This window comes from Netta rufina (assembly GCF_964035555.1).
Source record: "Netta rufina genome assembly, chromosome: Z".
NCBI lineage: Eukaryota > Metazoa > Chordata > Aves > Anseriformes > Anatidae > Netta > Netta rufina.
In genome coordinates this window covers 10,026,623-10,053,660 of record NC_140126.1, presented here as the reverse complement: position 1 = coordinate 10,053,660, position 27,038 = coordinate 10,026,623, and the positions used below count along the sequence as shown (strand labels likewise).

Genomic DNA, 27,038 nt, shown 5'->3' with positions numbered 1-27,038 from the left:
AAAATACACATTTGGTTTGAAAATCCCACAAGTGCCATCTAATAAGTTCTTTTTAAGCTGTGGTAAAAATAAACCATTGATTCCTACAGCATCTGGTTGCAGTGCAGGTATTGCTCTGCCCAACTGATGCATCTTTCTTCTCTCCAGCCTGGCTACCCCAGTAGGGATGCTTTTCTCTAGTTTCTCTATAAGACATCTGGTTTGTTCTTGTGTGTTTGTGTGCTGTTTTCTTAACAAGGAGTCTTTACTGTACTTCCCAAATCCTTTTCAAGATTATACCATTACTATGATTATACTATTTGACATCTGCTTCTCCTGTACATTTTCATTTCCTTATAAAACAGATCTGGGTCTCAGTTTTTGTACATATATTTGTGCTGTGCTGTCAAACAAGTACTAAACACTTTCCTAAAATCAGCCTTAAATTGTGATACTTGTTCACAGATTTCTTAATCAAGTTTCTTCAACGCTTCTCACCTCTGTCCTGCATGCAGTCTACCTGCATCACTCTCCCCACATGAAGATCTTATTCCAAAGAGTGTTTAAGGTGAAATGTTTGCTGCTTCATCTGGAGCGCACCTCTACTTTCGTTGGTGAAGTCTCCTGCCCAAATGCTTGGCAGATGGTGATGGTGACCAGTGGCTTTCAAAATGAGTTTGTGAAAGCATCAGTCCTTGAGTTGAGCTTGTATGTTGCGTCCTGATGTCTCACTTCACCCTGCAGAGTGGGAGCATCCTGGGGAGGCTTCCCAGACTCTTAGAGATGCTGCTGCTGTTCAGCAGCCAGAGGAAACAGTGAAGAGGGAGTTTTGCTACTTGTGCTTGGCAGAAACAACACACCAAAGTTTGTCTCAAAGGACTGAAAATGTGGTCCTGTGCACTCCTGCACATTAACATTGTAATATCTTAACACCCCTTGTTTCCTTTTCCTCAGCTGCAGATTAGGAGGGTGTGTTGGTGCAGATAGGCAGCTTGAATTATTTTATCAGCCTTTTGAAAGAGAAATGGTAGATTCTTAAATTAATTCCTCAGAACTGGGGAAAGCCAGATTCCCAAATGGGATTCAGCCTTCATTTATAAACCATTTTTAGTGATTCGTGCCATGCAAATCTTTTATAACATGGAACGCTGCCATGTTATAAAACAGAGAGGGAAAGCCTGCATTCAGATTGCTAAAGAGAGATTTTTGTCTCAAATCTGGGAATTTTTTTAAGGCGGTGGAAGAATGTACTCAATTGAAAAATAGCAAAACTCCCTCAAATAAATCTTGTTAATTTTACTTTTCTTCTTTATATTACTCAGTTATCTCTAGAGTCAAAGACTGAAGTCTGCGGGGTCACTAAAGCTGTTTTAAAGAAAGCCAGTGCATCTTATGTTTCTGTGTTCATTGTCTTTACTGTCAGCTGCATTGGCAATTTGCTTTGTTTCCCAGAAATGCGTATTTCTGGCATGGATTTTCAGATAGGGGAATTCTTTGGAAGGTTTGTGTTGGCAATAGTAAGATGTGTAATTTGATAAATCCATATGAATATAGGAGCTTTTTCTCTCATTTTGAAGGTTAAATTAGTACCTTTACAAAAAAAAAAAATAATAAAAAAAATGTCAGAACCAAGTAGAATGAATGTTCTCCACCTGCTAAGCAAAATAGTTTTTTCTTCTAGCATTGAGGTTCTGGTCCTGACATATATTTAGCACCCATGTTTCTGCCTGGCTGCATTTGGGATGACGGTTGTTCAGTATCTCTGAAAACTGAGCCTGCCATAAGTCTCTACAATTTTTTGGTGCTGTCCTACATGATCATTTTCTATGAGACCATTTGATGTTCTACTTTGTGGTAAATTATTATGATAATACCTTTAACTGTTGAGAAAAAAAGAAGTATAGTTTAACTTGAGAAAATGTACCGATGTACAGATTTGTTATGTTTAACATGTATGTTTTACTGGCTTCATGGTCTCATCTAGCATCCTCCATTGTCCCTAAAACTTTCCTATAAGTTGACTTTTAACCTTTTCTTTTCAAATACCTGCTTGTGGACCACAAAAATAGGTATGAAAAGTCTGGCCACTAATCCTCAATTCATAGATTTTTAAACCAAATTTGGAGAGTCGCAATTGGCATATCAGACTGCTGGCAGGAAGCAGGCCTGAAAGACTTTTTGATTTTTTTTTTAAACCAATTTTGTTTGTTTGTGTTCAAAGTGGTTTCCAAGCACTTGACAATGAAATACATTCGGAGGCCAGAAAACAACAAAAAAAAAAAATAGTGTTTTTTTTTTTTTTCTCCATAGTTTCTTAATACCGCTTTGGAGAAGTTCTACACTTAGAGAACTAAGCTGTTACAACAGACTAAGAAAACACTTATTTTTATTATTTTTTTTAAACAGAACCAAGCAATTGATCAGCTATATTTTATAATTAATACACAGAAACAGTTAAACCAAGAAATACATAACAGGAAATATAGTCCGTAGGAGATATTTTGGTTATCTTCTGGTTTTCCCTTTGCAAGGTTAAGTCTAAAGAGGCTGGAAATGTCTTAGTTTGTCACTGATAGATACTTGGTGCTACACTTGTTTTCTCAGCATGTGACAGAACCTTTAACTTTCATTACGGTTGTCAAGATTTTGAACGAAAGATGTACATAGATATTTTTCCTTGCACATTGACCTGGGAGTACATTTCCTCTCACTAATCTGTCTCATCTGCCAGTAGGTACACTGTATACACGACAACATCTTTAAAAGCCATTTAAAAATCCACAGTTTGCATTGATCTTCTCTTGGCTGGTGTGAGGCTACTTCCTCTGTGAGCATACATATGTGTGCATGTGTACGCTGAATTTTGTAAGGGCCATCACCCACTGACCTCCGTGATTAAGAATCTGAATCTATTTGTTCCCTGCTAGGTTATCTGCATAAAAAGCAGTTTAAAATGACTAACCACAGGGACAAAAGGTCAGTTCCACACCACAGAGCCCTGAGCAGAAGTTAGATTATGTTCGTATATTATAACTTTCAGCACAGTTATTGTGGAATCTTATTTTTAGCATCTGATATTAAATATGGGCAATTATATACTGAAGCCTTTGCTGCTTGTATGGCATACATTTGCATGCAAATATTTTTTGGATTCACACACAATGTTATTCCTGAGCATAGAATTATGGAGGTGTTTTCCTTATTTTAAAATTTCAAAAGTGAAAGACCTTTTTAGGCAATTTTTTAAGAATTTGTTGCGCAAATCTACTCATGCTAAATCATGAGGTTTGCAGTCCATCTGAGAATGAGATTGGAGTCTGAAGTACTAAATAAACAGCTACGTGGCAGCTTTATACAGCAGTATCCAGGGCTGGATCACAAACTGAAATTGAGGCAACAAGGTCTGAACACTGAAAGAAAATCAAATATGGCATGGACTGTGTAAACACGTGCTACGCATAGGTTTGCCTTAGGAAAGTTCTTTCATTGTGCTTGATAATGCTTAAGAGCTCAGGGGACAGAAACTCTGAAGCTGAGAATACAGCAGATTTCGTCCACAGAGAAATGTTCCAGGAATGATCAGAAATCTAGCAATTGAGACTGGTATATGCGAAAAAAAGTGAGTTTTTAAGGGATGAGCTAGTAGAAACCTGGTGTCAGTCATCTTCTGTGTAAAAGGCTGCTGCAAGGCAGATGATAAAAGTGCTTTGCCTGCTGGAGACAGGATGAAGTAATGTCCTTGAAAAGAAGCAAGAGACGGTTGTGCAGCAGGTGGGGAATAATCCTAAGGGTGATACCAGTGAAGTGACACAAATGGATTGCCCAGGGAGATGAGATTGTTATGGGATGTCCTGTCTGTGGTGGTTTTTAAGATGGACATCAGTTAAAAAGGATTTACTTGCAGTTGCTCTTTCTGGTGGAGAAACTGGGTTTACCTGATTCATTTCATTAAAAAAAAAAAAAAAAATAGAAAACTTAAAGGCCTTTACACTTAGCAGCAGCTGCTCCTGTTGTTCTCCAGCCAGTCTTGGTCAAGGTTTTGCCATCCCCTCACAAAGATCAGCTCTCTTGTCCTAAATTTATATCTCTAAATCTTATACAGCCCAATGCCATCTTAACAGTACCTCTACCTAGAGTGTAACATGTTTTTCAGTACCCTCTAGAGTAAGGAAAAACTCCCGTGTCTTGTTTGGATTAGCCTGGAACCGATGGAAGGGAACTTTCATCCAAAGATAGTGAACTTCCTCTTTTAAAATTATTCCAATTATTTTGTAACTTTATAATTAAAACAAGCCTATAAATGGGGATCTTTTCTCCTGACTAATGGATTTAATTATCGGACATGAGTCTTTCAATTGCCAACTTTTCAGCAAGCTCTAATATGTTTATGAGACAGCAAGAACCAGGGAGTCTACACTTCTTATGAAACATTGCGGTTTTCAAGATACTCATCATGCTTTGCCTGAAAGTACATAGGTTCCCTTTGGTGCCTCTATCTAACTCTGAAACAGAAACTAAAACTGTGCTTGATTTAGGAGAAATTACTCAAATTTCTTGTAATTCACTTTTATAATGTTACTACTGAAACTTCTGATGTGGGGGTAAAGTAAAGAATGCAGAGAAACAGATTTTCTTGAATCACACACACATGTAGTTGCTAACTCTTCCTCGGAAACCTGGCATGACCAAACAGGTTTCGCACAGTCCTGTACAGCTGTGTGTTTAGAAAGTGAGTGGTTTGAGGTTTAATTAACTTCACAATCCACAGTTTTCTCTGCTTCAAGTGGTATCGGTGTTTTCCCTTTTTTCTATTCTGTTCGTGGTTTCTACAAGCTAACAGGGCACTGTCATCTAATTTTGATATAAAGCTTGAAGTTTTGTTTATGGACTTTTCTGCAAACTTGAAATGGCCTTTGAAGAAATACCTTAAGTATTGACAAACAAGCCATTGTTTGATATATATATATATATATATATATATATATATATATCAAATGGAATTTAGTCATTTTGTTCACGTAACTCCCAAGTCTCTCCAAGTGGTCTTCACATTCCTGCTGAAGTGAGAGAGTTGTGAGCAAAGTTCAAGCCTGGAGCTTATGTCATGGATTTCCATCAGTAACATGAACAAATATGATATGAAGCCCCGAAGAGATGCCAAAATGAAGTGGGGTGCTTCTTCCATTGAGAGTATTAAATTTGAAGTGCTGGCAAGTTCTTAATTCATCTTTACCGGAATATGGATTTGTCAACCCTCACTCCTTATACAGCCCTTACCAAATTACGTGGCATGGATATTACAGTTTAGGAATGTATAAAAATAAGAATTTAATGTGTCTAGGAGTTTTATAGTTTAAATTAGTGTATGTTTAGTGAGTTCTGAAGAACTCACTTGGGAACATGGTAAAAATAGAATAAGTTGTAAGTTTTAAGGGTGTTTCTTCCTTCCAAATATAATATTGACCTTTAACATAGCGTTTCTATTAGCTTGTGTGTTGTCTGGGCCCTTCCCTCAGTGTGGCTATTGCAGACCAAGAGAAGGGGCCATTTGTGAACAGGTCTGGATTGTATGATGTAGTGCTGCTGTTTCTCACATAGCACAGACAGATTGGAGATGGGCAGAAGAGCGTTTGTAGCATTCCCAGTTTATCCATGAGGGAGATTTTCTTAAGAAAAAATAAATTAATAATTAAAAAAAAAAAAAAAGAGGCACAAGGGAACATCCTCCTGTTGACTGCAGAGGACTTTATAAAGACTCAAGGACTTTATAAAGACTAAAAGGACTTTATTTCTTTTAAAATTACCAGAAGCCTTTAGACAAAGCTTGTAATTCTGGCAGTGATGTACATCTAGATTTGGAAGACTTCTAAGACAAGGTCAGGTGCTTTTCCACTTGAGACATCTTTTGAAAGAACTAGCCTGAACAAAATGTGAGTTATAGAAGACTGCTCTGTAGGACACAGTGGCTCGGCTGTTTTCCTATGTGAAAATTATCCAGCTCCTGATCTTTGTCACTACAAGAAGGCCCTTTGATACATGGAGTGGTCTCTGGGAGGATGCTCATGTTTTCAAAGCTTTCAGGTGGTTTGGGAAACAATGCTTCAGGGACTGGCTGAGCTTGAAGATAAGCTTTCCTGCAGTTTTCTTTTTGAGAACAAAACCTGATGTTGGCCAGTATGTGGGTGGAACTGAATGTGCTCCTCAGATCCTGATGAACTTCTCTTTGGAAAACATGCAACTCATTAATCTTCAAAGAACACATTAAACATAATATTCTAGATTATTATTATTTTTTTTATCTTAAGGTCAATATTTAGAGCAGCACGTATCCAGGGTGATCAGCTCTGGTTCTGCAGTATCTCAGGCATTCGATGGCTTTGAGTAGCAACAACATGAGGAGCAAGCAGAGGAAATCTGAACTACGCTGTCCCCTTAGACCTTTACCCAAAGCAGGGGACACTTGCATTCATGGTACCCAGGACCATTTGTAAATGTGACACATGATCTAAATTGGAAAAAAAAATAATAAAAAAAAAAAAGCAAACACAAACTGTTCTAGGGGAATATGCTGCCATATCTGTTCTGTTCTGGCATCAGGTAGTCCTGACAGAGGTCTGTGGACAGTTGAATTTTCCATGTGTGTGATTCCTAGAGTTATCTTTGAAATGCCTTGCTGAAAAAACATGCATCAAGGAAGTGCTTGGGACAGTGAAAATAGCAAAAAAGGTTTGTTTGCCAGACAAAGAAAGGAAAGACAATACTATGCCTGGGGGCAGCACAGTAGAAGAAAAATAGATGGAACAAAAAGTGTCGTTTGTGGCGTGCCAGGTCTGGAATTTCAAAGTTTTTTTTTGTTTGTTTGTTTTTGTTTTTAATTTTAGAACTGACCAGCTTGTTGGAAGATGACACTTATTCCTACTTGAAGCTGCCATTTGGAAAACAAACACTAGAAGAATGAGGAAAAATCCAAGCCTCCGCTGTCTTTTAGCACTAGCTATTTTATGTTTAACAAGCTTAGTACATAGTCAGGAGATAGGTGAGTGTATATAATTCAACATCTACATTTTCTCTGTATCTCTGTACTGATAACACTTAATTATGTTGCTTTCCTAGTATATGTATGTTCAAAAATCTTCACCTCTGTGGTCCCTCCACTGTCCACAGGATAGAGGTGTCGCTAGGCCTGGTCTCTGCTTTCCAGCAACCAGTGGCATTTTGTAAACCAGTGCAAAACTGGGTGCACAATGTAACTGTGATAGCCTGCATATGCACTTGGTGTAAATGTCTGCATCGAGACCTTCTTGCTGTATATGTCAGCTGTCTGTGACAATTTCACACATTATCATTAATTGCCCTTCTATCATTAATTGGCCTCCATGTGGGACAACAGAGGAGAGCAAAAAACTCATTAAGTTTATCATCAAAGCTTGCGGTTTTGCCATTGGCCCCAAGCCTGCTTATTAGGCTAGGCTAGGAATGGAGACAGCTGCCTGTGTCATTGCACACAAATATAAACCCAGATTTCTTGTACTTCTAGAAAGTAGTGTGGCTGTCACAGTCTGTTGCTGTCTGTAATAAGGCACACAAAAATCATACAACAGTTTTAAAATACCAGTCAGACAAGTATGCAGTAAACATGTAAAATTAATGGCTATAAATATGAACAATAGCAGTTGTTTTGCAGTTGTTCACTGAAGTTCTTATATGATTTCAGGTTCTCCAGAGGACCCCCAGAATTTAAAATGTGTCACACACAATTTACGTAAAATGGTCTGTACGTGGGATGTCTCTTCTCGAAGAAGACATGGACAAACTGACTTTTGTTACACTACCAAGTAAGTATATATACCTGGTTGCAAACTACCAAACTGTGATGAAAGTATAGTTATGACTCAGTCGCAGCCCATGGAATTTGTGATGCTGTTGTTTCCTAAGAATCTGCCTGTCGGTTGTCCTTGGGTGGTGCTCTCTTCAGGCAATGTTAATTCAGGCAATGGAGGGGTTTCTGGCAAAGTTTTTTTTCATGCTAACAATTCTCTTGCCAAAATCTCCTGCTTGCTCTCTTCAAAGGGCTGGAAGATCCTCTCAGTTACTCAGACTTCTCTGTGTGTCTGCCTATCCCTTGCTGAGAGTTTTCATAAGGGACATCTTCATACCATACTCAATCCAAAAGGAAATGATAGTTGGAAGAAGAAAATCCTGATGTTACGTGCCAAAGTGGTAGAATATATGACATAAGTGTCAAGATTCACGTGGAAAAATATTAAAAATCTCTTGGTGACTGTCTTATATATGAATTTTAAGTCGTCTGGAGATCATTGTGTTAGAGGTAACATGAAGATGAGTCCACAATTGCAATAGCGTCTTGGAAGTAAACACACAGTTGAAAATTTCAAGAAACATTAGAAAACTTGAATCTTCAGTATGTTTTTCACTAAGGAGAACTACATCTGCAATTCCCCATGCTGTGGGCCTGCCAAATACTTATCATGTGCTAGGGATGAGTTCAAATCCTTTTTGCATCTTGATCCTGCCCCCAGTCCAGATATTTGTACTGTCTTTTTTCCTGTAAATTCTGCAGGCAGCCCAGACTTTTCCTTGGGGTCCCAGGACTTGGCTGCACTTCTTCCACCTACATGCTTTTCTTTGTCTAGTTATTCCTCCCATGTTGCCAGCTATCATTTCTATACAAAAATTGCATATATGTGATACTGTAGCCAGAGTTCAGGAGTGCAGAGTTGACGAGGTACTGCCCTCAGAACAACAACAGCTAAATAGCTGCTGCTGTTTCTCCTTAGCAAAGCAGAGCAAGCTTGGGACCCCAAAGCAGAGTCTGAGGGATGAGCTTTGTGCAGACCTCCCTGAGGGAAAGAGGTTTTGTTTTTCAGTTTCCCAAACAATCTCTAGTGATATCCCAGTACAGAAGAGGAATGAATGCTGTTCTGAGCACTCAGGTCTCAACTGGCTTTCACTAGTCCAGTGTGTTGCGTGAATCTGGAAAGCTCAACTCAAGCTCTTGACTCTAGCCGATAGGAGTTCCAAGGTCCTGTTCCAGTTCATAAGTGAGTAATAATCTCTCAGCAGGAAGTCTGGCATTGTTCTCTTTGCTTTCCTTCCTCCCATCATTGCCCCAAGAGGAAGATTTGGATTTTTCCAAACTTTTTTCCTTTCTAGTTGCATATCAATGATTATGAGCGAAGGGACTTGACCCATGCATTGTTGTTTTAGGTATGTATCTACGACCTCCAGACAAAGGCCAGATCACATTGTGCTGAGCACTGCACAAACATAATGTGCAGACTGTATTTCCATCTGGAATCTTAGTTGTTCTCTCCCCTGCCCTCTGCTCTTTCCCCACTAGCTGAACAGCAGAAGGGAGCTGAAGAATTTGTTTTGAGATGGGGACACAGATGGGTGAACATGTGGTTTGCATCCATATACCATCACTTAGGGAAGAAATGAAAGGAGAGGGAGTCAGGAAATATAAGGAAAGAACAGGAATACTATTGAGTTTTGCTTTTTTATTTAGTTTATTTTGATATTTTATTTATTTATTTTGATTCATGGTGACTATAAGTTCTAGAAACGTGTATTCTGGTTAAAAAGTCAGTTTTTCACTTTGATGTGTTCTCTTAACAGCTGGGTAGCTAAATCATACAACTAGTGCATGGTCTGCCACTATGAAAAGAGTCTTGAAAGAAGAAGGAAGGTCTGTTAATCTGATTCTACCCAAAGCCCATACAAGTGTTACTCCTTCATAAGACTTGATATGGAGCTCTTTTCATTATATTTCAGGGAATTTGTGTTTTATTGCTGTCCTAGGAACAAGACTTAACTTGTCTGAACTTCCTATCAGCCGAAATACCTGCTTAATCCTCTCTGCTTTTTTTCAGTGACCACCCTCTTACAGAGTGTTTTAAAACTAAGGAGAAAAGGGTCGAGATTCCAGTCCCAGAGAGCTCCACCACCATTAAAATAACCACAAACAGCATTTCTGGAACTCCTTTTGCTACCAGAGAATTTGAAATTCGCAAGAAAGACATCTGTAAGTGTCAGGTTTTATGTACGTACATAAAGCCTTTATACTATGATTAAAAATGCTCTTGGATTGTATATGCTTGCAGTTTTCTTTGGCAGTATTCCTGTATTAAAATGTTGATGTGCTAAGTCCATATGAATCTACGCATATATAAAAGGTTGCTTTCTCTCCTCCCTCAGGGAGAAAAAGAACACCACTCTATGCATATATCCTAGCAGAGAAATGGGGGACAGAAAGTGAGGATAATACAAAGCCCAATACTGTTACAGTACCCTAATAAATCTGTGTAATTGTTTTCCTTGTTACATGGAAAAAGAAAATAGTTACTACTCTAAATACAAATAGGTTAAAAGAAAAAAGTTTTAAAAAAAAAAAAAAGTAAAATAGTTACTACTCCACATTCTGAAGTACCTACACAGAGCATAAAGTGCATTTGCTCAGACTCGACTTGCAAAAGGCAGATTAAACTTCCTCTTGCCCTCTCTCCTCTCTGAAATGCTGAACCACTACAGAATGAAGTAGTTTATTCCTGCAATTTTGCAATACTTTAAGGGTAGTTATATGAAGTGTCACTCCTCACAGGCTCATATTTTCTTGAAATATACTCAACGTAACCATTCTGTTCAAATGCCTATGAAACTGTGCAAATACATCTATGCATGGAAGCTGGGCTGAATCATACTGGAGTCAGTGACAAAGAAATTTTCCTAATTCCTTTCTTCTATAGGTATAAAAAAGCAAGAAAGCATCTCCAGGTTGAGGCAGCTGTGCTCTACGTTGCCTCCTACCAAGATGGTAGCACTGTGGCTTGGTTTGCTGTGAGGAAATTTCCCCAAGTTTGGATTTCAGTGTTCAAAAGCTGATTCTCTTATCCTAGTCAATATGTATGCTTGCAGCCTCCCTGCCTTGAGTTTCCTTCAGCAAGTGTACAGACTTACACATTCTCCATCTTTATAGCTGTTTTGTTAAAATAGCAATCTCTATCTCCCCTTCCTACTCCAATGCAATCTGTTCCAATGGTTTTAGCCATTGGCATTATGCTGTGGATTTCCAATTTCACTTTTCCCTGTTGGTCAGGTTTAGCATCACTAGCTGCTTCTAAGTGTTTCTTACAGAAGCAGAACTTAAAACTTCTGGACTATTTGACAGCTATTTTTTTCCTTCAGCTTTATGTCTTTTGGTGCTTCTCAGTTCCAGTTCCAGCTTCACTAATCATCCAGGTTCATAAGTTGTAAGCATTGGCACCATCTGCCACACTTGCTTATAATTTATTCTTTGGTTTTTGCTTGCCTCCGTATTCCTTTAATGCACCCCAACTCTAAAGTCCTTCTTATCCATGGCTCAGTTTTCTCTTCCACTGAAAGCCGCTTAGAAACCTTGAACAAAACAGAACTAAAAAATATGTGGGGAACAGACTGGGTCCCCCAGCATCTTGCTGCCTCCAGGCAGGATGGGCCTCTCCAGTTCCTCACAAGATATCCTGCATAGCGTGTTAATCGTGCTGAACATATTGCAGGCTCTCAAAGCTTTGGCCAGGACCCAAGCTGGATAAATCACACATTTAAAAAACAGGATTTATCCTGCACCAGGCCCAATTCCACTTGAACTGCTGTAACCTTGCCTGCTTCTCAGCCTCTTGCTTCACCACCACCCATTTGTAGAAGAGATGCTTCTGTTTAACATCCTTGTCCTGTCCCCATCACCATGTCATGCCTTTTATATTTCTTGTAGCTTACAATCATATTCCTCATGATCCTCTCCAGAGCCTCACGTGAGCTTCTTGCACACTGTGCTTCTGCTCTCCTATCTCTCTGCTCTTGCTTTTATTGTGAATCCCCCCTTTTCTGGAACACTCCCTTCTTTCTTTGGAGGATTTTATATCCTCCTCCCTAGTTGAATTCTTGTGTATACTTCAATTATCATGTACACTCTCTGTGGCGTTGGATGAAAGTTGTGAAAAATACCATGCCTTCCTTGCTGCACATTATGAAGAGTTATATTCACAATCACTTACTCACATGTCTGCATGCTGAGATGTTAGAAGAAACTGCTACCTGGTGACTCATCAGCACCTGTGCTTTCCTGGGAACTTTGCTGTTCAAGTAATGACAGAGCACATCTTGTTCTAATCACAGAGGTTGAGTTACATGTTTGTATGGCTAGTAGCCAATTCAGAGCACAGATGTGGCTGTTAAACACCTGTAGGGTTAGTGTTGCTGACTAATAACTTGAATATGATTTTTTCCTCCCCCCTTCTCTTTTTCAAGCATTTATTCCACTTGCTCCACACATACTTAGTTTAACACCTGACTTTCCAACTTCCACATTAACTCTGAAGTGGAGTGATAACGGATCAATCTTCCCATATGGACTGGATGCCTTTTGGCAGATTGAGATTCTCCGTAAGGAAACAATGGAAAAAGTCACACAAGTAAGTCCTTTATGAAAAACATATATATGCAGTTTTTGCCCCCAGTAATGTAGGAGGTCATTTGGAGAAAGCTGACAGTAATGCAGATTGTAGGGCTTTGCAGAACCCATGTGTAGTCATGCTACTGGTAGGTAACTTTTTGGTAGCTTTCAAAGTTTTGTGCAGACACTGGGTGTTATGCTGTCAGTACTTACACAGCTTTTTTTCTTATTTTTAAAATCTAGTACCTTTTTTTTTTTTTAATTTAGAACTTGCTTATGAATTTGACAGATATTTTACACCACTGTTTCTGCTTTATTTCTCCAGTAGTGTCTCAGGTCTTGGTGGTCTGCGAATGTTGTTTGCTTTTCCTTGTGACTTTTCCTGGTGATACCTTCCCAAAAGAAAAGTCCAGATGATGTAGCCAAACTAATTCATAAGTTCTTTGTCTATTTAAGTATACCAAGCAATTTACTCAAAACAGGGGAATAAATTATTTTTTCTTTGTCTCTGATGCATTTTTAAAGGATATTCTCTTTGCTGTGCATCAGTTTCTGGAGTTTTAAAAACTTCCTAGGAAAGGGGCTGTAATTTCTGTTATTTGTGCAACATCTCACTTACAGGAATGGTGATAAACAGATATCAAAATTAATATGGTTCTGTATATTATTTATGGAAGCCATAGATTTTTCATATGAAATGGGTCTTTCTTTCACTTGTTCTGACAGTGAGTATTCAGGTTTTACTGATTTCTTTGAAATAAATAGAAAAGCCAATTCCAATTACCCCAGAACTGTTCTTTCAAACAATGCATTGTTTTTTCATCAGTAAATCACTAGATTCCGTAACCTTTCATTACATGAAAAAAACTCTTTTCTGAAAGGTTATGTTTTTCAGCAGTCATTAGGCAATATATATACACCAGCAGGTATCCTGAGGACACAGCTCAATATCATGAATTTAACCAGAGTTTGGCAAATGGAACCCACATTTTTTCTAGGTGAATTTGTAGACCTATTCTATACTTTTTAGGTTGGAGAAACTACAAAATATGTAGCCTGGTATTGAAATTTGGAAGAATTTTGTTTTGGAAATGTTGGAGCATAACCCAGTCTAGGAGAAGCTCTGTGTTCTGGGGTGCAACATAGACCTTTTGAAATGTATGACAAGCTGCCTGCTATCCCTCAGATGTCTATCCTATGGTATTCCTGGCAGGTAGCTTACCTGGCTGGAGGGCTGTTTAGCATGTCGGGCTTTTATTCAAGTAAATTCACAAAGAAACTGAAAGTTAGGTGAGACACCCTGACCACCTCTCAGGAGTTTGTTATTTACCTCACTTAATTTGCCATTCCATTGACAGCTCTAAGATCGTATGTCTTTGTTAACAACTGTTCATATGCTCTCTTTGTTTTTTGGGGGGAAAACTTTATAGGTAACTTATTATTCAAAACTGACCCATGAAGACATCATTCTTTCTTGGAACTGGACATCAGATATGCCTTTGGAGTGTACATCACATTATGTGAAGATTCGCTGTTTTATTAACATAACACAGTTTGTTGGCCACAAGGATTGGAGTGACTGGAGCCCAGTAGAAGTGTCCCCTGGTATGTTCGTTCCCGTACGACCACACAGACTTTGATTGCTTTATGAAAACTAAACCAAAGTGAGAGGGAAAGTGTTTAGGCTTTGATGACTTGCTGCTTGTGGGGGCATTTTGAATAGAGAAATGATGTAACCATTGGTTAAAGAAACCTAGTAAACATTGATTTGAGTGCACTGATGTACTCCTGAGACATGTTTTAGCTGATTGACAGCATATTTGTAGCGAATTGTTCACATTTTGTTTTGTTTTTGTTTTTATTTTCTTTTCTTCCTTCTCTGCTAGGAAAAGATACTGAGCCCCATGGGAGTGGGGTTTTTCCTCAGGACACTGTAGTGGCAGTTGGTTCAGATGTGACAATTTGTTGTGTTCATGAAGAAGGACAGCAGATAAAACGGATGACTTATGGACCAGAAGTATACCCACTAATACGTCTGAGCAGTCGGAGCAGTGCAATCAGAGTGCTAAATGCCAGTGCTTCAGATACCAGTGGGACAAATGTAGTGTGCAGTCTGTCTGAGGATGGGATGGATGGAACTGTCTTGTTTGTGGGATGTATGTATAATTATGTTTACTAACCTTACAAAAATCAAAATAATTTTGAGAACCCTAGGGTTCTGCTAGTAAACAGATGCTATTGTGGCTTCCCTGCTATTTTCTGGTTTTTAGTTTCTGAGGATGAGCTGGGATTTTACGTACAGCCATAGAATCATAGAATATGCTGAGTTGGAAGGGACCCACAAGTAAGGATCATCAAGTCCAGCTCCTGGCTCCACACCACCCACATATCAAACCCTATGTCTGAGAAGCCTTTGTCCAAACACTTCTTGAACTCCAGCAGTTCGGTGCTGTGCCCACTGCCCTGGGGAGCCTGTCCCAGTGCCCAACCACCCTCTGGGTGCAGACCCTTTCCCTAACCCCCAGCCTGACCCTCCCCTGTCCCAGCTCCATGCTGTTCCCTCGGGTCCTGTCGCTGTCCCCAGAGAGCAGAGCTCAGCGCCTGCCCCTCCGCTCCCCTCGTGAGGGAGCTGCAGGCCACCATGAGGCCTCCCCTCAGCCTGCTCTGCTCGGGGATGAACAAACCAAGGGACTGCTGCTTTTCACACATCTTGTGACTCTAGACCCTTTACCATCTTTGTAGCACTCCTTTGGACACTCTCTAACAGTTTTATGTCCTTCCTATACTGTGGTACCCAAGGATGCACACAGTGCTGGAGGTGAAGCCACACCAGGGAAGAGCAGAGCAGGACAATCCCTTCCCTCGACCAGCTAGCAATGCCGTGCCTGATGCACCCCAGGGTGCAGTTGGCCCTCCTGGCTTCCAGGGCACACTGCTGGCTCATGTCCAACTTCCCATCAACCAGAACTCCCAACTCCCTTTCTGTGGTGCTGCTCTCCAGCCTCTCATCCCTCAGTCTGTATGTGTAGCCAGGGTTGACCCATCAAACTTGTTTGTGGAAACTCCATCACATGGAGGTGACAAGGGCTGAGAGGATGAGGGGAAGGAGTATTCATGTAACTACATGTGAGATTCTCCTATAAACTGGTGTAGTGTCAGCTTTCCTTCTTGATATCCCTTCATAATGCACTTCACCATTATCTGAAATACTCAGTAGTTTATTAACAGTTGAAGATTTGTACTCAGTTTTTATCACTTTCAATTTACATCAATTTCAGTTTGGTCCTTAACAAAGTAAGAGGAAAAGCAAGAATAGTAAGTGAAAAAAAATATTTACCAACCAGTCAAATGAAAGTAATAAAACAGACTTGAAGCAGTAACAGATGCTCGTCCAGGCAGTAGCTTCTTGGGAACTAACGATAGTGAAGGAATGCAGCTGACAATTCATCTTCCTTGGATAATCTTTTAAATATTCTTTTAAAAGTTTCTTTAAAGATGCTGAATCATTGTGCATCTTCTCTGTGTAACCTTGCCAGCCTCAGAAATCTCTTCCAGATTCAGCTACCTCTTGAAACAAACTGTTGAAAGTACATGGTTCTTCTTTCCTATAATTGGTCACTTCAGCATTTTGTGTGTTTTCCCCATAGTGGTTACAAGAGTTGTCATCTTCCAATAGCTCCTGTTCCCCATTGCACACTCTTATGTTTGAACTTAGGGTCCTTGGGATTGAGGGACTCATTTTGAAAATGTGTTCCGAGTTTGAGGCTGTGCCTCCTCTCACCAACTTTGCATATTCATTGTCTGACAGCAAATGCAAAACAGAATCCAACCTTTTATGACTTTAAAGTGAGATGCAATTTTTACATTATTTGTGCACTGTTTGCTTCTATGCAAGAACCTTCCACATATATGTCAGTGTTCCATGTATGAAGTATGTGACAATCCCTTAGGGTTTTCCCATGCAGTAGTTTTTGCAGAAAAATGTAAGAGCTGGGACGTGGTGAATTCTGTTTCTTGTCACTGTTTCTGGTACTTGCCAGCGTACCTACTTAGTGAGGAGGGAGAAGACTTGTCAGGATGCTTTTGCTGATGAGACACATTTGGGGGAGAGATGGTAGAGGAAATAAATGTGTCTCCAAACCACTTAGCTTAGTTCTGGCAAAGTAAGTGTTCTTTTTATCCCTCTGCTCGTATTCTGAACTACACCTGACACTGTTGCCTCTTGTGTTAGTACCCCTTTGGTAAAGCAGCTACATGGATGCTTTTCAGCTACCTCTTGAGGAAATGTGTACAGGAGTTCAGATAAGGGCTCTGCACAGCCTCACATCAGCCTGGTTACCCCATCTATGCTACCATCCCAGGAGGGCAGTCTACAGTAGTATGGGAGAAAAGAACAAAATAAAAAAAAAAATAATCACTTTCAATGCAAAGGTGAAAATGAGACATTCAGGGCTTGCTTTAACTTTCAAACTCAGTGTGGAATTCATGCCAAAGGGAACATCTTCTTAACGTGACTTGGCTGAAGAATTTGAAGCACTGGCGGGGATGGCACATTAAAAAACGTGATACATAACTGACAGCATTTGTAAATTGCTCAGTGGCTAAACTGACGCTCACAATTTTGGAAATGTCTTGGCAGAGTTTTAGTGAAACACTTCCAGGTCAGAGCCTAGAGCTTGTGAACATATTTGCATGTGATTTACCAGCTTACCCACCCACTTAGAAGTCTAAAGTCAAGTGTTAGTCAGTTGGGGCTGATAGTAATTATCCATTTATTTATCTATTTATTCATTTAAGAATGTTATTTATATGGTTGGAGAGTAAATATTACTATGTGTTCTGCAGCACACAGTCTAGACCTATTAGAAAAACAGAACTACTGGTGATGCTTTCAGAAAACTAATAGCCCAAAACTGTCACACTTGGTTGAGAATACATTGTCTAACTGTTTTGGTTTCCTTTTATGCTACAGATGCCCCTGATATTCCCCAAAACCTCAGCTGTGAAACATCCAACTTTGAGTTAATAAAGTGCACCTGGAAACCAGGTAGACCCAGTGGACTATACGGAAAACGAGGAACAAAGTACAGCTTATTTGAAAGGTAAAACAATTCAGCATTGTAGGAGTGGAAAGGTAGAACTGGAATATATCCATTGCTGCCTGTTACTTATTGCTCCATGTCTGCTTAAATGAGATAAAGTCTCCATTGTTTGCAGCCTAACATATTTTGTGGAAGCTGGAACTTAACTCCAAAAACAAAACTGGGAAACCTTACCCTAGTTTTGTAAAATTAAAGATGGCTTTTCCCAAAGACTTTTGCCATTATGGACTCATGACAAAATAAAGGGCTTATTGTGTCAGACTGCTGCCAACATGTGAATAAAACCAATATGAGAAAACAGGGAGATGGAAGGATTAATTTACTCATTTATTTATTTATATATATTTTTAAATATGTGCTGCCCGTGTCAGATCTTTCAGACATTTACTGAGCTTCTGCTATGCAGGATGATAGAAACTCACTAAGGAGCAATTGTAAGACAAACCAGGGGGCATTTCCCACACTCTACTAAGGAAAATAGCAATAAGCCTACTCCCATTCTTCTCCCAGCATCATAAACTGGAGCGTGTAGAGCAAGCAAAGTGTGCAATACCTGGAAGATATTGAAAAGGAAAAATAACACCAGCAACATCCACAGAGAGAAGCAAAGGCTGATATTCTACTAGTTTGTCTTCCATGCTAGTCCATCTAAAGCCTTAAAAGTGAAAAATCATTACTCTGGAAAAAATCATTACTATTTTTGGAATCCCACTTGCAAATGGGATTCCATGGTAGTTATGATTAGAAGCTTTTGAGGAGTTAACAAAATTCCCATGGTGAGGAGGGTTCCGCTTAATGCCAGAAGAGCAGTCAGGGAAGGGAGACAGGAGAGGCCTGAGTCACCCCAACAGATGGGAAATAGAGTTTCATGGTGGCTTTGGAAGCAAGTCAGAAGGAATGAGGAGTTATGGTCACGCATATTGTCCAGGATGCTAGTGCTAAAAAAGTCATTGGGTAGAGTACAAAGAGGTGGGTGAAACAGAGCAGATATTCAATGGAAAGGAGCGCTAGTCACTGGCTTCCCATATTCAGCTCATTAGTGAGGATGTAGTTCCAGCTTGCTTTGCACAGTCCAAAGCTGTGATGAAATGAATATGATGCATTTAAGGATAAATATTCTCATCCTTGTCATCAGCCCACACTGAGCTATTGAAATGGAGAATGTGGCGTGGAGAAAGCCCAAAGCTCAGCTAGAACACACACCCATAGAAAAGTCCAAAGGAGGAAATTAAACTTGTGCAACTGAATGAGAGGTTTATGCTGATGGTAATTAAAGCAACTCCTATACATAGACATAGACACAGACGTAGACATAGACACTTTGTTTTTTACCCTTAAAGATGTAGCTCTGGTCTTGGGTGTTACCAGACTGCCTCTCCTGCGTTTGATTTAAAAATGGCTGGGAGTTGTGGGTGTAACCCTGGCAACAAATCTTACTTTACATTTGGCAGGGCCAATAGAAAGATGTAATATGTCATATCTCCTTAGTTCAGAAGGCAATTAAGAACATACTTCCAATGCAAATGTATGCTGATCTGAACAAAGATACTTCAAATCAGAGTCTTACTTGTGGCTTGTGAGGTGGTTTTACAGGACCTACCCATTTTCCAAGCTTTTGACAAGTGAGAGGATGGAAATGTTATGATAGTGGAAGATGAGTTTCATGTGAGAACAGGGCAAGTCACAACTGATGCCACTTTCACCTGTGTTGAGGTATTAGATATGTCACTGCAATCAAATCATTCTGTAAGCCGTGTGTCAGTGAACCCATTGTTCTGTAGTGTTTTCAGTCTAGACTTCTGACTGTTGCTAGAAAATACCATATTAAAAGTTGTTTCCCCACTTTTTTTGATTTGTAGGATATCTGGAAAAAATGTTTCCTGTGAAGTAAATGAAATGAACAAAGAGCGTGTCTGTGGCTTTCCAGTACTGGGTGATCAAAAAACCTACAATTTCCTATTAGGTGTCTCCAATCCTATTGGACAAACAGAAGCATCACTTTTGGTTGATATAAGTCAGAGAGGTAAGAGTTATAAAGGGAAAGAAATATGGTTACTGCATGCTAGACATTTGTTTATTTGGGGTTTGAAAGAAATCTGACATAGTATGCTTGTGATTATTTTGCTTTGTTGTCACAAGTATTTTGCTTCCTTAGGTAATGTGAACTTAAAATAAGAAAAGAAAACTTAGGGCATGTCCTGAGGCAAGATTAGGTGTACAAGGAGATTTCAGTACTCCCCAGCAGTGCTACCAGATTGGATACAATGCTGGATGGATAAATGCTGCTAGTGATCTAATAATGAACAACTGCTGTTTATGTGTTGCTTCATATTCTATTATGCATTAATAATTAAAATTTAGGCATAAGTTCATGAACTGTGAGTGACCCTGTATTTCAGTGTCTGCTTATAAGGCGAAGTATTACGCAGGTTTACATCAAAAGCATTTGAAGCATAAGGAAGTGGATCTAAAAGAAAATAGCAGAAGCATTACCTGCTGTTGGTAATAGCCTGATCATCTGCAGTCGTGAACTTATTTCATTGCACACTCAGTGTAATCAAGGAAAGGGAGAAGACAACCACCTTTCTGCTGCTGACTCTCTTCCCCATCCTTTTCTGTCTCCACAATCACAGCTTAGTATTCAAGGCTTCACAATACTTACAGTGTTCAGCCAACCTATCTGAAAAACTGAATTTGCAGTTCAAGTTTGTGTGTTTTTTATATCCTAATGACAACTACCTTGAAACTGCAATTGTAAGAGTAAATTGGCAGGTCAATTTAGCATGGAGGGAGTTTGGGACAGGGAGAGTTCATCCAGGAGTCCCTCCCTGTCCTAGTCTGAAGATTTTAAGTTACAACTTGCAAAGTTCCCAAGGTTGGGTGAATTTCATGTGCCACTGTGGTCTTCTGAAATACCCCACATTTCACTGTTTTGATTAAATAAATAGAAGATGAAATGTTTTTTTTGAATCTCCGTCACCTTATCATGCATGCCCAAAACATGCAGCTTAAGTAAATTTGTTTTCACATTTGGTAATTAAGAAGCATTTTAGGAATGAGGCTGCTTGCAGGTGTCTTTGAAGCCCAAGATATTCTAGGTGCTAATCAAATAATTTATTTATTCTGATCCTCTTCAATCTTTTAAAAACATTTTTTCTGAACTGAAATGAATGATTTTTTCTTATAGTAAGTGTTTTTTTGTTGTTTGTTTTTTGTTAATTTTTAAGTTCATCCAAAAACTCCGGAAAAGTTAACTGTTTCTGGTAACAGCTCTACAAGCGTCCATCTGCGTTGGTTTATAAATGGCAGTTTTGCTGAAATCAGGCTTCTGTGTCAAATTGAAATTAGCAATGGTCACTCTGAGCAAAAACTGGTAAGTGTTGTTTTTACTGATTTATTATTATTATTTTGGCTCAAATATTGATCTTTTTCAGAGCTTCATTATGGTCATCTTATTAAATGATGAATACAGTAATGACTAGGAGCTCATCTAGTAAAATCAGAAAAAGTTGTGCTTGTCTCCATTGTTGCCTGCTTTCCTTATGTTGGTTGCTTTTAGGTAGTTTAGGGGAAGGTCAGTTTAACCATTGTATTATTTGGTATTTTGAGATGGTGTATTCATGCCTTCATGCACAGCACTTGATGCTGACCCTTTAGACAACAATCTGCCAACTGTGCAGACTGTCCTTCCTGTTGCAAACTGTATTAACATTCATTCATTCCAGGTCTTGCTGCTGCCCTGCAGACTTCCACAGTGGTTGTTTCTGATTGCCTCTAGTAACCTTTAGTTGGTTTAGTTTTTTTTCCCCCCATTTTCCTCAGAGAACATTTCATTTGCTTGCTGTCAGCACTTGGCACGTGTGTGGCTGTTATACGGAGTTGCTAAACCTGCTTGTGTGTCAGTGGTGTAGAGGCAGGATCAGGAAGGATTCTCCCACTGGCATATCAGTAGGTAAATCCCTGGTGAGGATCTCTGGGTAGGAGGTGGTGGTTTTGGGTGGGGTTCAGATTCCTAGTGTTTGGGTTTCCAGCTGCTGCCCAGTGTTGGTGCTCTGTCTCACTGGCTGGAGCCCTTCATCCTTATTGCCTAACTTAGCACGTGGTGATCTGTGTCAGTGGGAAAGCCTAATGGCAAAACTGCCTGTTCAGCTTTTCTGAGGTTTACCCCCAAATTCTTTGTTCATGTGTTCAGATGGAGTGTCTCTGACCAGCTCAGGTAGGTGGATGCTGAATTACACAGTCTCGGTGCACAGAGCCCAAATTTATAATATGAGCACATTAAACTCAGAGGCTGCTTTTCAACAATGCTTATTCCTCGGGTCGATCTTTAGCAGAGGTATTTTCTTACCCAGTTGCACTTAGTTGCACAGCCCTGAATGAAGTCACTCAAGCCACAGAAGTGATGCAGCTAACACTGAGCATAATTGTTATATACGTTGTCTCTAAAATAATAGGGTGGTAATAAATGCGTGCTTTATAAGAGTATTTTTTTAAATGCTTTCAAAGCATTTTCAGAGTGTGGAAGCCTTAAGATTTTGTATTTGCTCTGTAATGATGTGCTAAGTAGTACCCAGAGACTAGGCACTGCGGAGAAAAACATAGGTATTGGGAATTACCAGAGGAAGAAACTGGCTTTAACATGTAAATAACAAGCTCTGACAGCTCTGCTGTGTTGGATTTTGGTGTGGTGGTGAGATATCCTCACCCACAGTTGTCTGTGTTTCATTACTCCCAACAGTTACTGTTTCTGAAGCAGTCAGCAGTGGAAATAATTGCTTGAGCATCACCCACCCCCAGCTCAGCTTAAAATAAAATAATAATAATAATAATAATAATAATAATAATAATAATAATAATAATAATAATAATAATAATAATAATAATAATAATAAAAGTTTTACATAGTTCTGTTTAGCCTGAATTGCACTGCTTGAAGCCTGGGGTGCATAATTGCTTATCAGCACTGCTATGGGGTCAGTAATCTGGAGCAGTGAGTGATTATAAGGTCATCCACTACAAACTTTAAAGTTTTCTGCACCTGTATCAGAGCCCTGTGTTACAGATATTTTGAAACATGGCACACAGCTTGGTAGAAGCTTTTACAACATTGTTACATTGTCTTTGGTTGCTTAATAAAAAACTTCCAAGTGTCCTCTGTAATAAAAAAGTAGCTGTGAAATTGTTATGGGTTTTTACATGGCATTTTGAGGATGTTTTCAGAAGCTTCTCCATCCATATGAGAGATTGTTGGCTTTTTTGTATTTTTCAAGTTGTCGTTTGGCTTTAGAAATGCACAATTAGTTGCAGCTTAAAATCACTTGGAGTCCAGTTTTTGGCAGCAGCTGTGGTGCACATGTGTTATAATTAGAATCAGTAAAACATATTCCCAGGCTTAGGGATTTTTATGTAGTCGTGAAACTGAGATGTTCTATAGACTTGCACCATTTTAAGAATAACAGGAGAGACTAGTGCTGTGGTAAGAGCTGTGAATAGAGGCCAGCTCGGTATGACTTGGATACTATGTTTTGAAGGAAGAAGCCCTGTCTAGTATGAAGGTTGCATGATAAGCTTCTTGTGCAGATGGACTGCCTTTAGCATGCATCTGTGAATACGTCTTAGGAGAAAGTCCTTTGTCCACCCAGTCTGCTGTGCACAAACACGATGTGAGTTCAGATTCTGAATACCAAAGGTGAAATCCTGGCTTGCCTCCTGCACAAACATTTTGCTGCTTATAGAAGAGAGGGGGCCTAGATGAGGTTGGTGGGAAGCAGCAGCTTGCTCCTCTGTGCAGAGTTCATCCTGTTGAAGGCTTACACTTTTAGGGAACAGTTATAGCAGAGGAAGTGAAGTCCATGTTCTCTCTCTTTTTCACTCAGAAGTGTTACTGACTGGTATTTCATATTTCTGTGCTATATATGACTTCATTTTGACAGACAGATGAGGTTCTCACAGTGACAGACAGTTGGGTTCTCACACTGCTTCTCTGTATGCTCTGTCTGTCTTTGGAGAGACTGCTTTCTATCAGGCAAGCAATAGCTACGTAGGGTTTGACTGCAGCTTTTTTTTTTTTTTTTTCACGCAGTCAGTATTCTTGGGGGAAAATATCACCTTTCTTTAAATGTTGACTTTCAACATAATCTACAAGGAAAAAATATATATGTAGCATGTCAAATTCTGCAAATTTTTAACAGCACAATGTCTCCATGCCTGGTGGAAAATCCTCAACTTACACAGCTCAGCTGAACACATTGCACCCCTACACCAAATACTGGTTCAGGGTGCGCTGTTCAGCTGCTGATCACTTCTGGAGATGGAGTGACTGGAGCAGGATAGAGGAGCACACAACACTGGAAGCCCGTAAGTGTATTCAATTCTTTGATGATAAAGTGTGGAACTTGTGAAGCCAAGTATTTTTAAAATTAGCTATCTAAAAAGCCAGTTTTCTGACAGATATTAAATTGTCTACTATGCAGTGTGGAAAAAAAATATGTTCTTTTTTCTTAGCTCCTGCAAGAGGACCAGATATCTGGAGAGAGAGAAGTCCTTCGGGAAAAAGTCTAAAAATCTTCTGGAAGGTAGATAGGACACTTAAAGGTTTAATATATTGTGTAATCTAACTATGAAAATCTATTTTCCTACGAATTTATAAATGAATGAAATTTATAGTCAATAAATCAGATTTAAAAAAAAAAAAAAACTTTTTATATAACTATCCACTGAGATAAATATTTCGCCCAAACGGGAAGTTACTGAAGTCTTATAATGTAAAGTTTGCATTGAGAAGCATTTTATTGGAACAATTAAATTTTTAATACATCCCAGTAAAAACAAAAAACTTACAAACTTATATATTAATTTCTAAAGTTACACTTGAATAACTGTCTTTTCTGCCTGGTAGTCCAATGTATTCATCAGATACGACTGAGACATTAAATTCGTATTATCCTATGACTTCTTTTAGTTTGTTTGTTTTTCCATTTTTGTTGTAATGTGCTCTGTGTCTGTTCATAGCCCTTATCCCTTTCTGAAGCCAATGGAAAAATAGTGTCTCATGAAGTTTCCTGCTACCTGCTAGAGAAACCACTGGAGTATAAAGAAGTCACAGAGCCCTCAAACAGTACTGAGATAAAACTTGGAAGAAATGACTGTGTAGTCAGTGTCGTAGCCAAAAATCATGCAGGCTCATCTCCTCCTTCAAGGATAACAACTGTAGAACTTCCAAGTGGTGAGTACTCCCAGTGGAGAGCTAAGCACCTTCAAAGTTTGGAGAATGCCTTGTTGAGTTTGATGACTGAAAATTAGATGATACTTGCTTTGTTTGTTTGATTTTATTTTGTGTTTCTTTTTCCCACTCAGTTCTGCTGGATGGGAGTTAAAAATTACTGCTTTGTTCTTAGGGTAGTGTCTCTCCAATTAATTGCCCTCCCTGCATAAAAGAAGGGTGATAGTGTGCAGCCTATGTTGCACTTTCCTGAAGACCTCCCAGGAACAACAAGAATGAAGCTTCAAAGCATTAGTGTAGTTCTCTGATATTTATGGATCTCAATTTATTTCTCTGCATTCTTGTTGAGAGGCTGAAAAGTGTTACATGCCAAAGAGAATCAGAATAAGGATTTGGAGGTGTTTTGTGCCTTTTTAAGAAGGGAATTCTTGGTTCAGTGCCTCTGAGCTCTGCAGGAGAATATTAATTAGGCTGGCCAGTAAAGTGTTGGCATCCTTGTGCTGGGAGCTGGGGTTTGAAAAGAAGGTAGGACTTCAGCTTCCCAATTAAAACACTGCCACTCTTGCTGCGGGCTTTTGTAAAGGAAAGTAGCTGAGCCATATAATGATTTTCTGCTCTTAACACTGAGCTTGTGGAGCAGATAATATCGCATATTACTGTTGAGAGTCCATGCTTTTCTGCACGCCAGGAAGAGTGTAATCTCCCAAAGATGAAACGCCTGGCTCCTTTAGTTGGTTTGCCTGGAGGATGTATGGTACTGCTTCTTCTTCCCCACCCAGAGAGCAGATATCTCAGTCACCCTTCTTGCAACTCAGGTTCTGATAAAAAAATGCCATCTCTTGCAGGAAGAAGCATGCTTTGAATGAGATTCACATCGAGAGAAAAACTGAGTTTGTTTCTATGCAAAAGAAAATCATTGCTCTTAATGGTTTTTTGTGCTTTTTCAAAACAGCAATACGTAAAAATGTATTCTCAATTTGCTCCCTGGAGGGAAAAGTAACAGGAACAGATAAAAGTATAGGACAGATAAGAGAATGAAAACGCTTTTGTAGCTCTCCTTGAGCAGAAAGAGAGCTAGACTTTGGGAGCTGGGGAGGTCTCTGTAATAGGCTTGTGGTGTGGGACAGCTGATGGCAGCTGGAGCTTTGCAATCATTTTATAGCTTTCTCTTGGAATGAGCACTTGGGTTTCTGAGGTTCTCCTTGGTGTTACCCAACTTGCACTCGTTGAAGGTTTGCTCCCAAGTTGGTATAGGAATTGTCTGAGTCACTGACTGGAGTCATGAAAGATGACTCATTTACTGAACTGGATGACATTTCTACCCAAACATCTTTTCTGGCTGCTTCCTGTGTGCAGTCTGTAAGTGCTTTTAATGTCTGTAAGAGATCAGTGGCTCTGAAGCTTGAGATCTGTTGAGGTTTTGTGAAAACTGAAAACACAAACAAAGGGTACTCTGCCTTAATTAATCTGTTACTGTCTCTGAAAAGTGCTGTACAGAGTTTGGGGCACATAATCTGGCTCCCCTCCTGCAGTAGTGCTGTAGTGCTGGTACTTATTTCTACTACTGTAGATTGCAGCTATAAATACCCCAAAATGAGCGGTACTGTCCTGGGTGAAGCTTAGTCTTCTGGCTCAGGAAATAATATTGAATGTGGAATATTTAAGCATTTTAGAGGCTGTACTCACAGTCTGTAAAAAGTATTTCCTGTAAATAGGAAAATTAAAGCAGAAACATTAGAAATATGTTCTTTTCCAGCTTTATGGAAGTGTAATTTCATTGGATGTGTAATAATTTTTTTAGGGAAAAGTATTGAAAGATTCTAGCATTGACTTTACTTTGTTTAAGTATTTGTTTTTCTTGCCATGAGCAAATTAGAAAAGGATTTTACACTGAGCTGTCTGTTAAAATTATTTAGAATAAGGCAGTCCTTCAGCATTCACAGCTTGTCTGTGAGAGTGAAGTTTTCACAATGTTGCTTCTTAAAAATTGCCCTTCAGCCTTCCATGGTTTATAGCTTTAATGACATGAAATAATAGCCTCAGTAGGGAGCATAAATGAGAAAAACTCAAACCCTGAGACTGTTTTTGAAGATCTGTTGTGGGGCCACAGCTGTTGTGATGGCCTTTGGAAAACATCCCTTAGCTCTGCAGGGTCCCGTCTGACAGCCAGCCATGGAGGAAAGCTGCAGGAATCAGAAGTTATTCCCAGATCTGATCAGTTCAAGAGCAGCCAAACCTATAATAATCAGAAACAAACAAACAAACAAAAGAACTAAAAGCAAAG

The 27,038-nt window shown here is 39.4% G+C and overlaps 1 protein-coding gene across 5 annotated transcripts in view; it reads left to right on the top strand.

Annotated features, from left to right (window-relative positions):
- LOC311221355 (leukemia inhibitory factor receptor-like) overlaps window positions 1-27,038 on the top strand; it is a 60,985-nt gene that overhangs the window by 18,663 nt on the left and 15,284 nt on the right. For all 5 annotated transcript variants that reach the window (XR_014619304.1, XR_014619305.1, XM_084305268.1 and 2 more), the window contains 12 exons: window positions 6,861-7,015; window positions 7,694-7,814; window positions 9,873-10,024; window positions 12,286-12,449; window positions 13,861-14,035; window positions 14,317-14,586; window positions 17,403-17,532; window positions 19,392-19,555; window positions 20,760-20,905; window positions 23,724-23,889; window positions 24,037-24,107; window positions 24,544-24,757. Coding sequence is in view for 3 of the 5 variants with exons in the window: in XM_084305268.1 (XP_084161394.1) it covers window positions 6,934-7,015; window positions 7,694-7,814; window positions 9,873-10,024; window positions 12,286-12,449; window positions 13,861-14,035; window positions 14,317-14,586; window positions 17,403-17,532; window positions 19,392-19,555; window positions 20,760-20,905; window positions 23,724-23,889; window positions 24,037-24,107; window positions 24,544-24,757 (1,855 nt within the window). In the remaining 2 variants the exon portion in view is untranslated. The remainder of the gene's footprint in view (window positions 1-6,860; window positions 7,016-7,693; window positions 7,815-9,872; window positions 10,025-12,285; window positions 12,450-13,860; window positions 14,036-14,316; window positions 14,587-17,402; window positions 17,533-19,391; window positions 19,556-20,759; window positions 20,906-23,723; window positions 23,890-24,036; window positions 24,108-24,543; window positions 24,758-27,038) is intronic.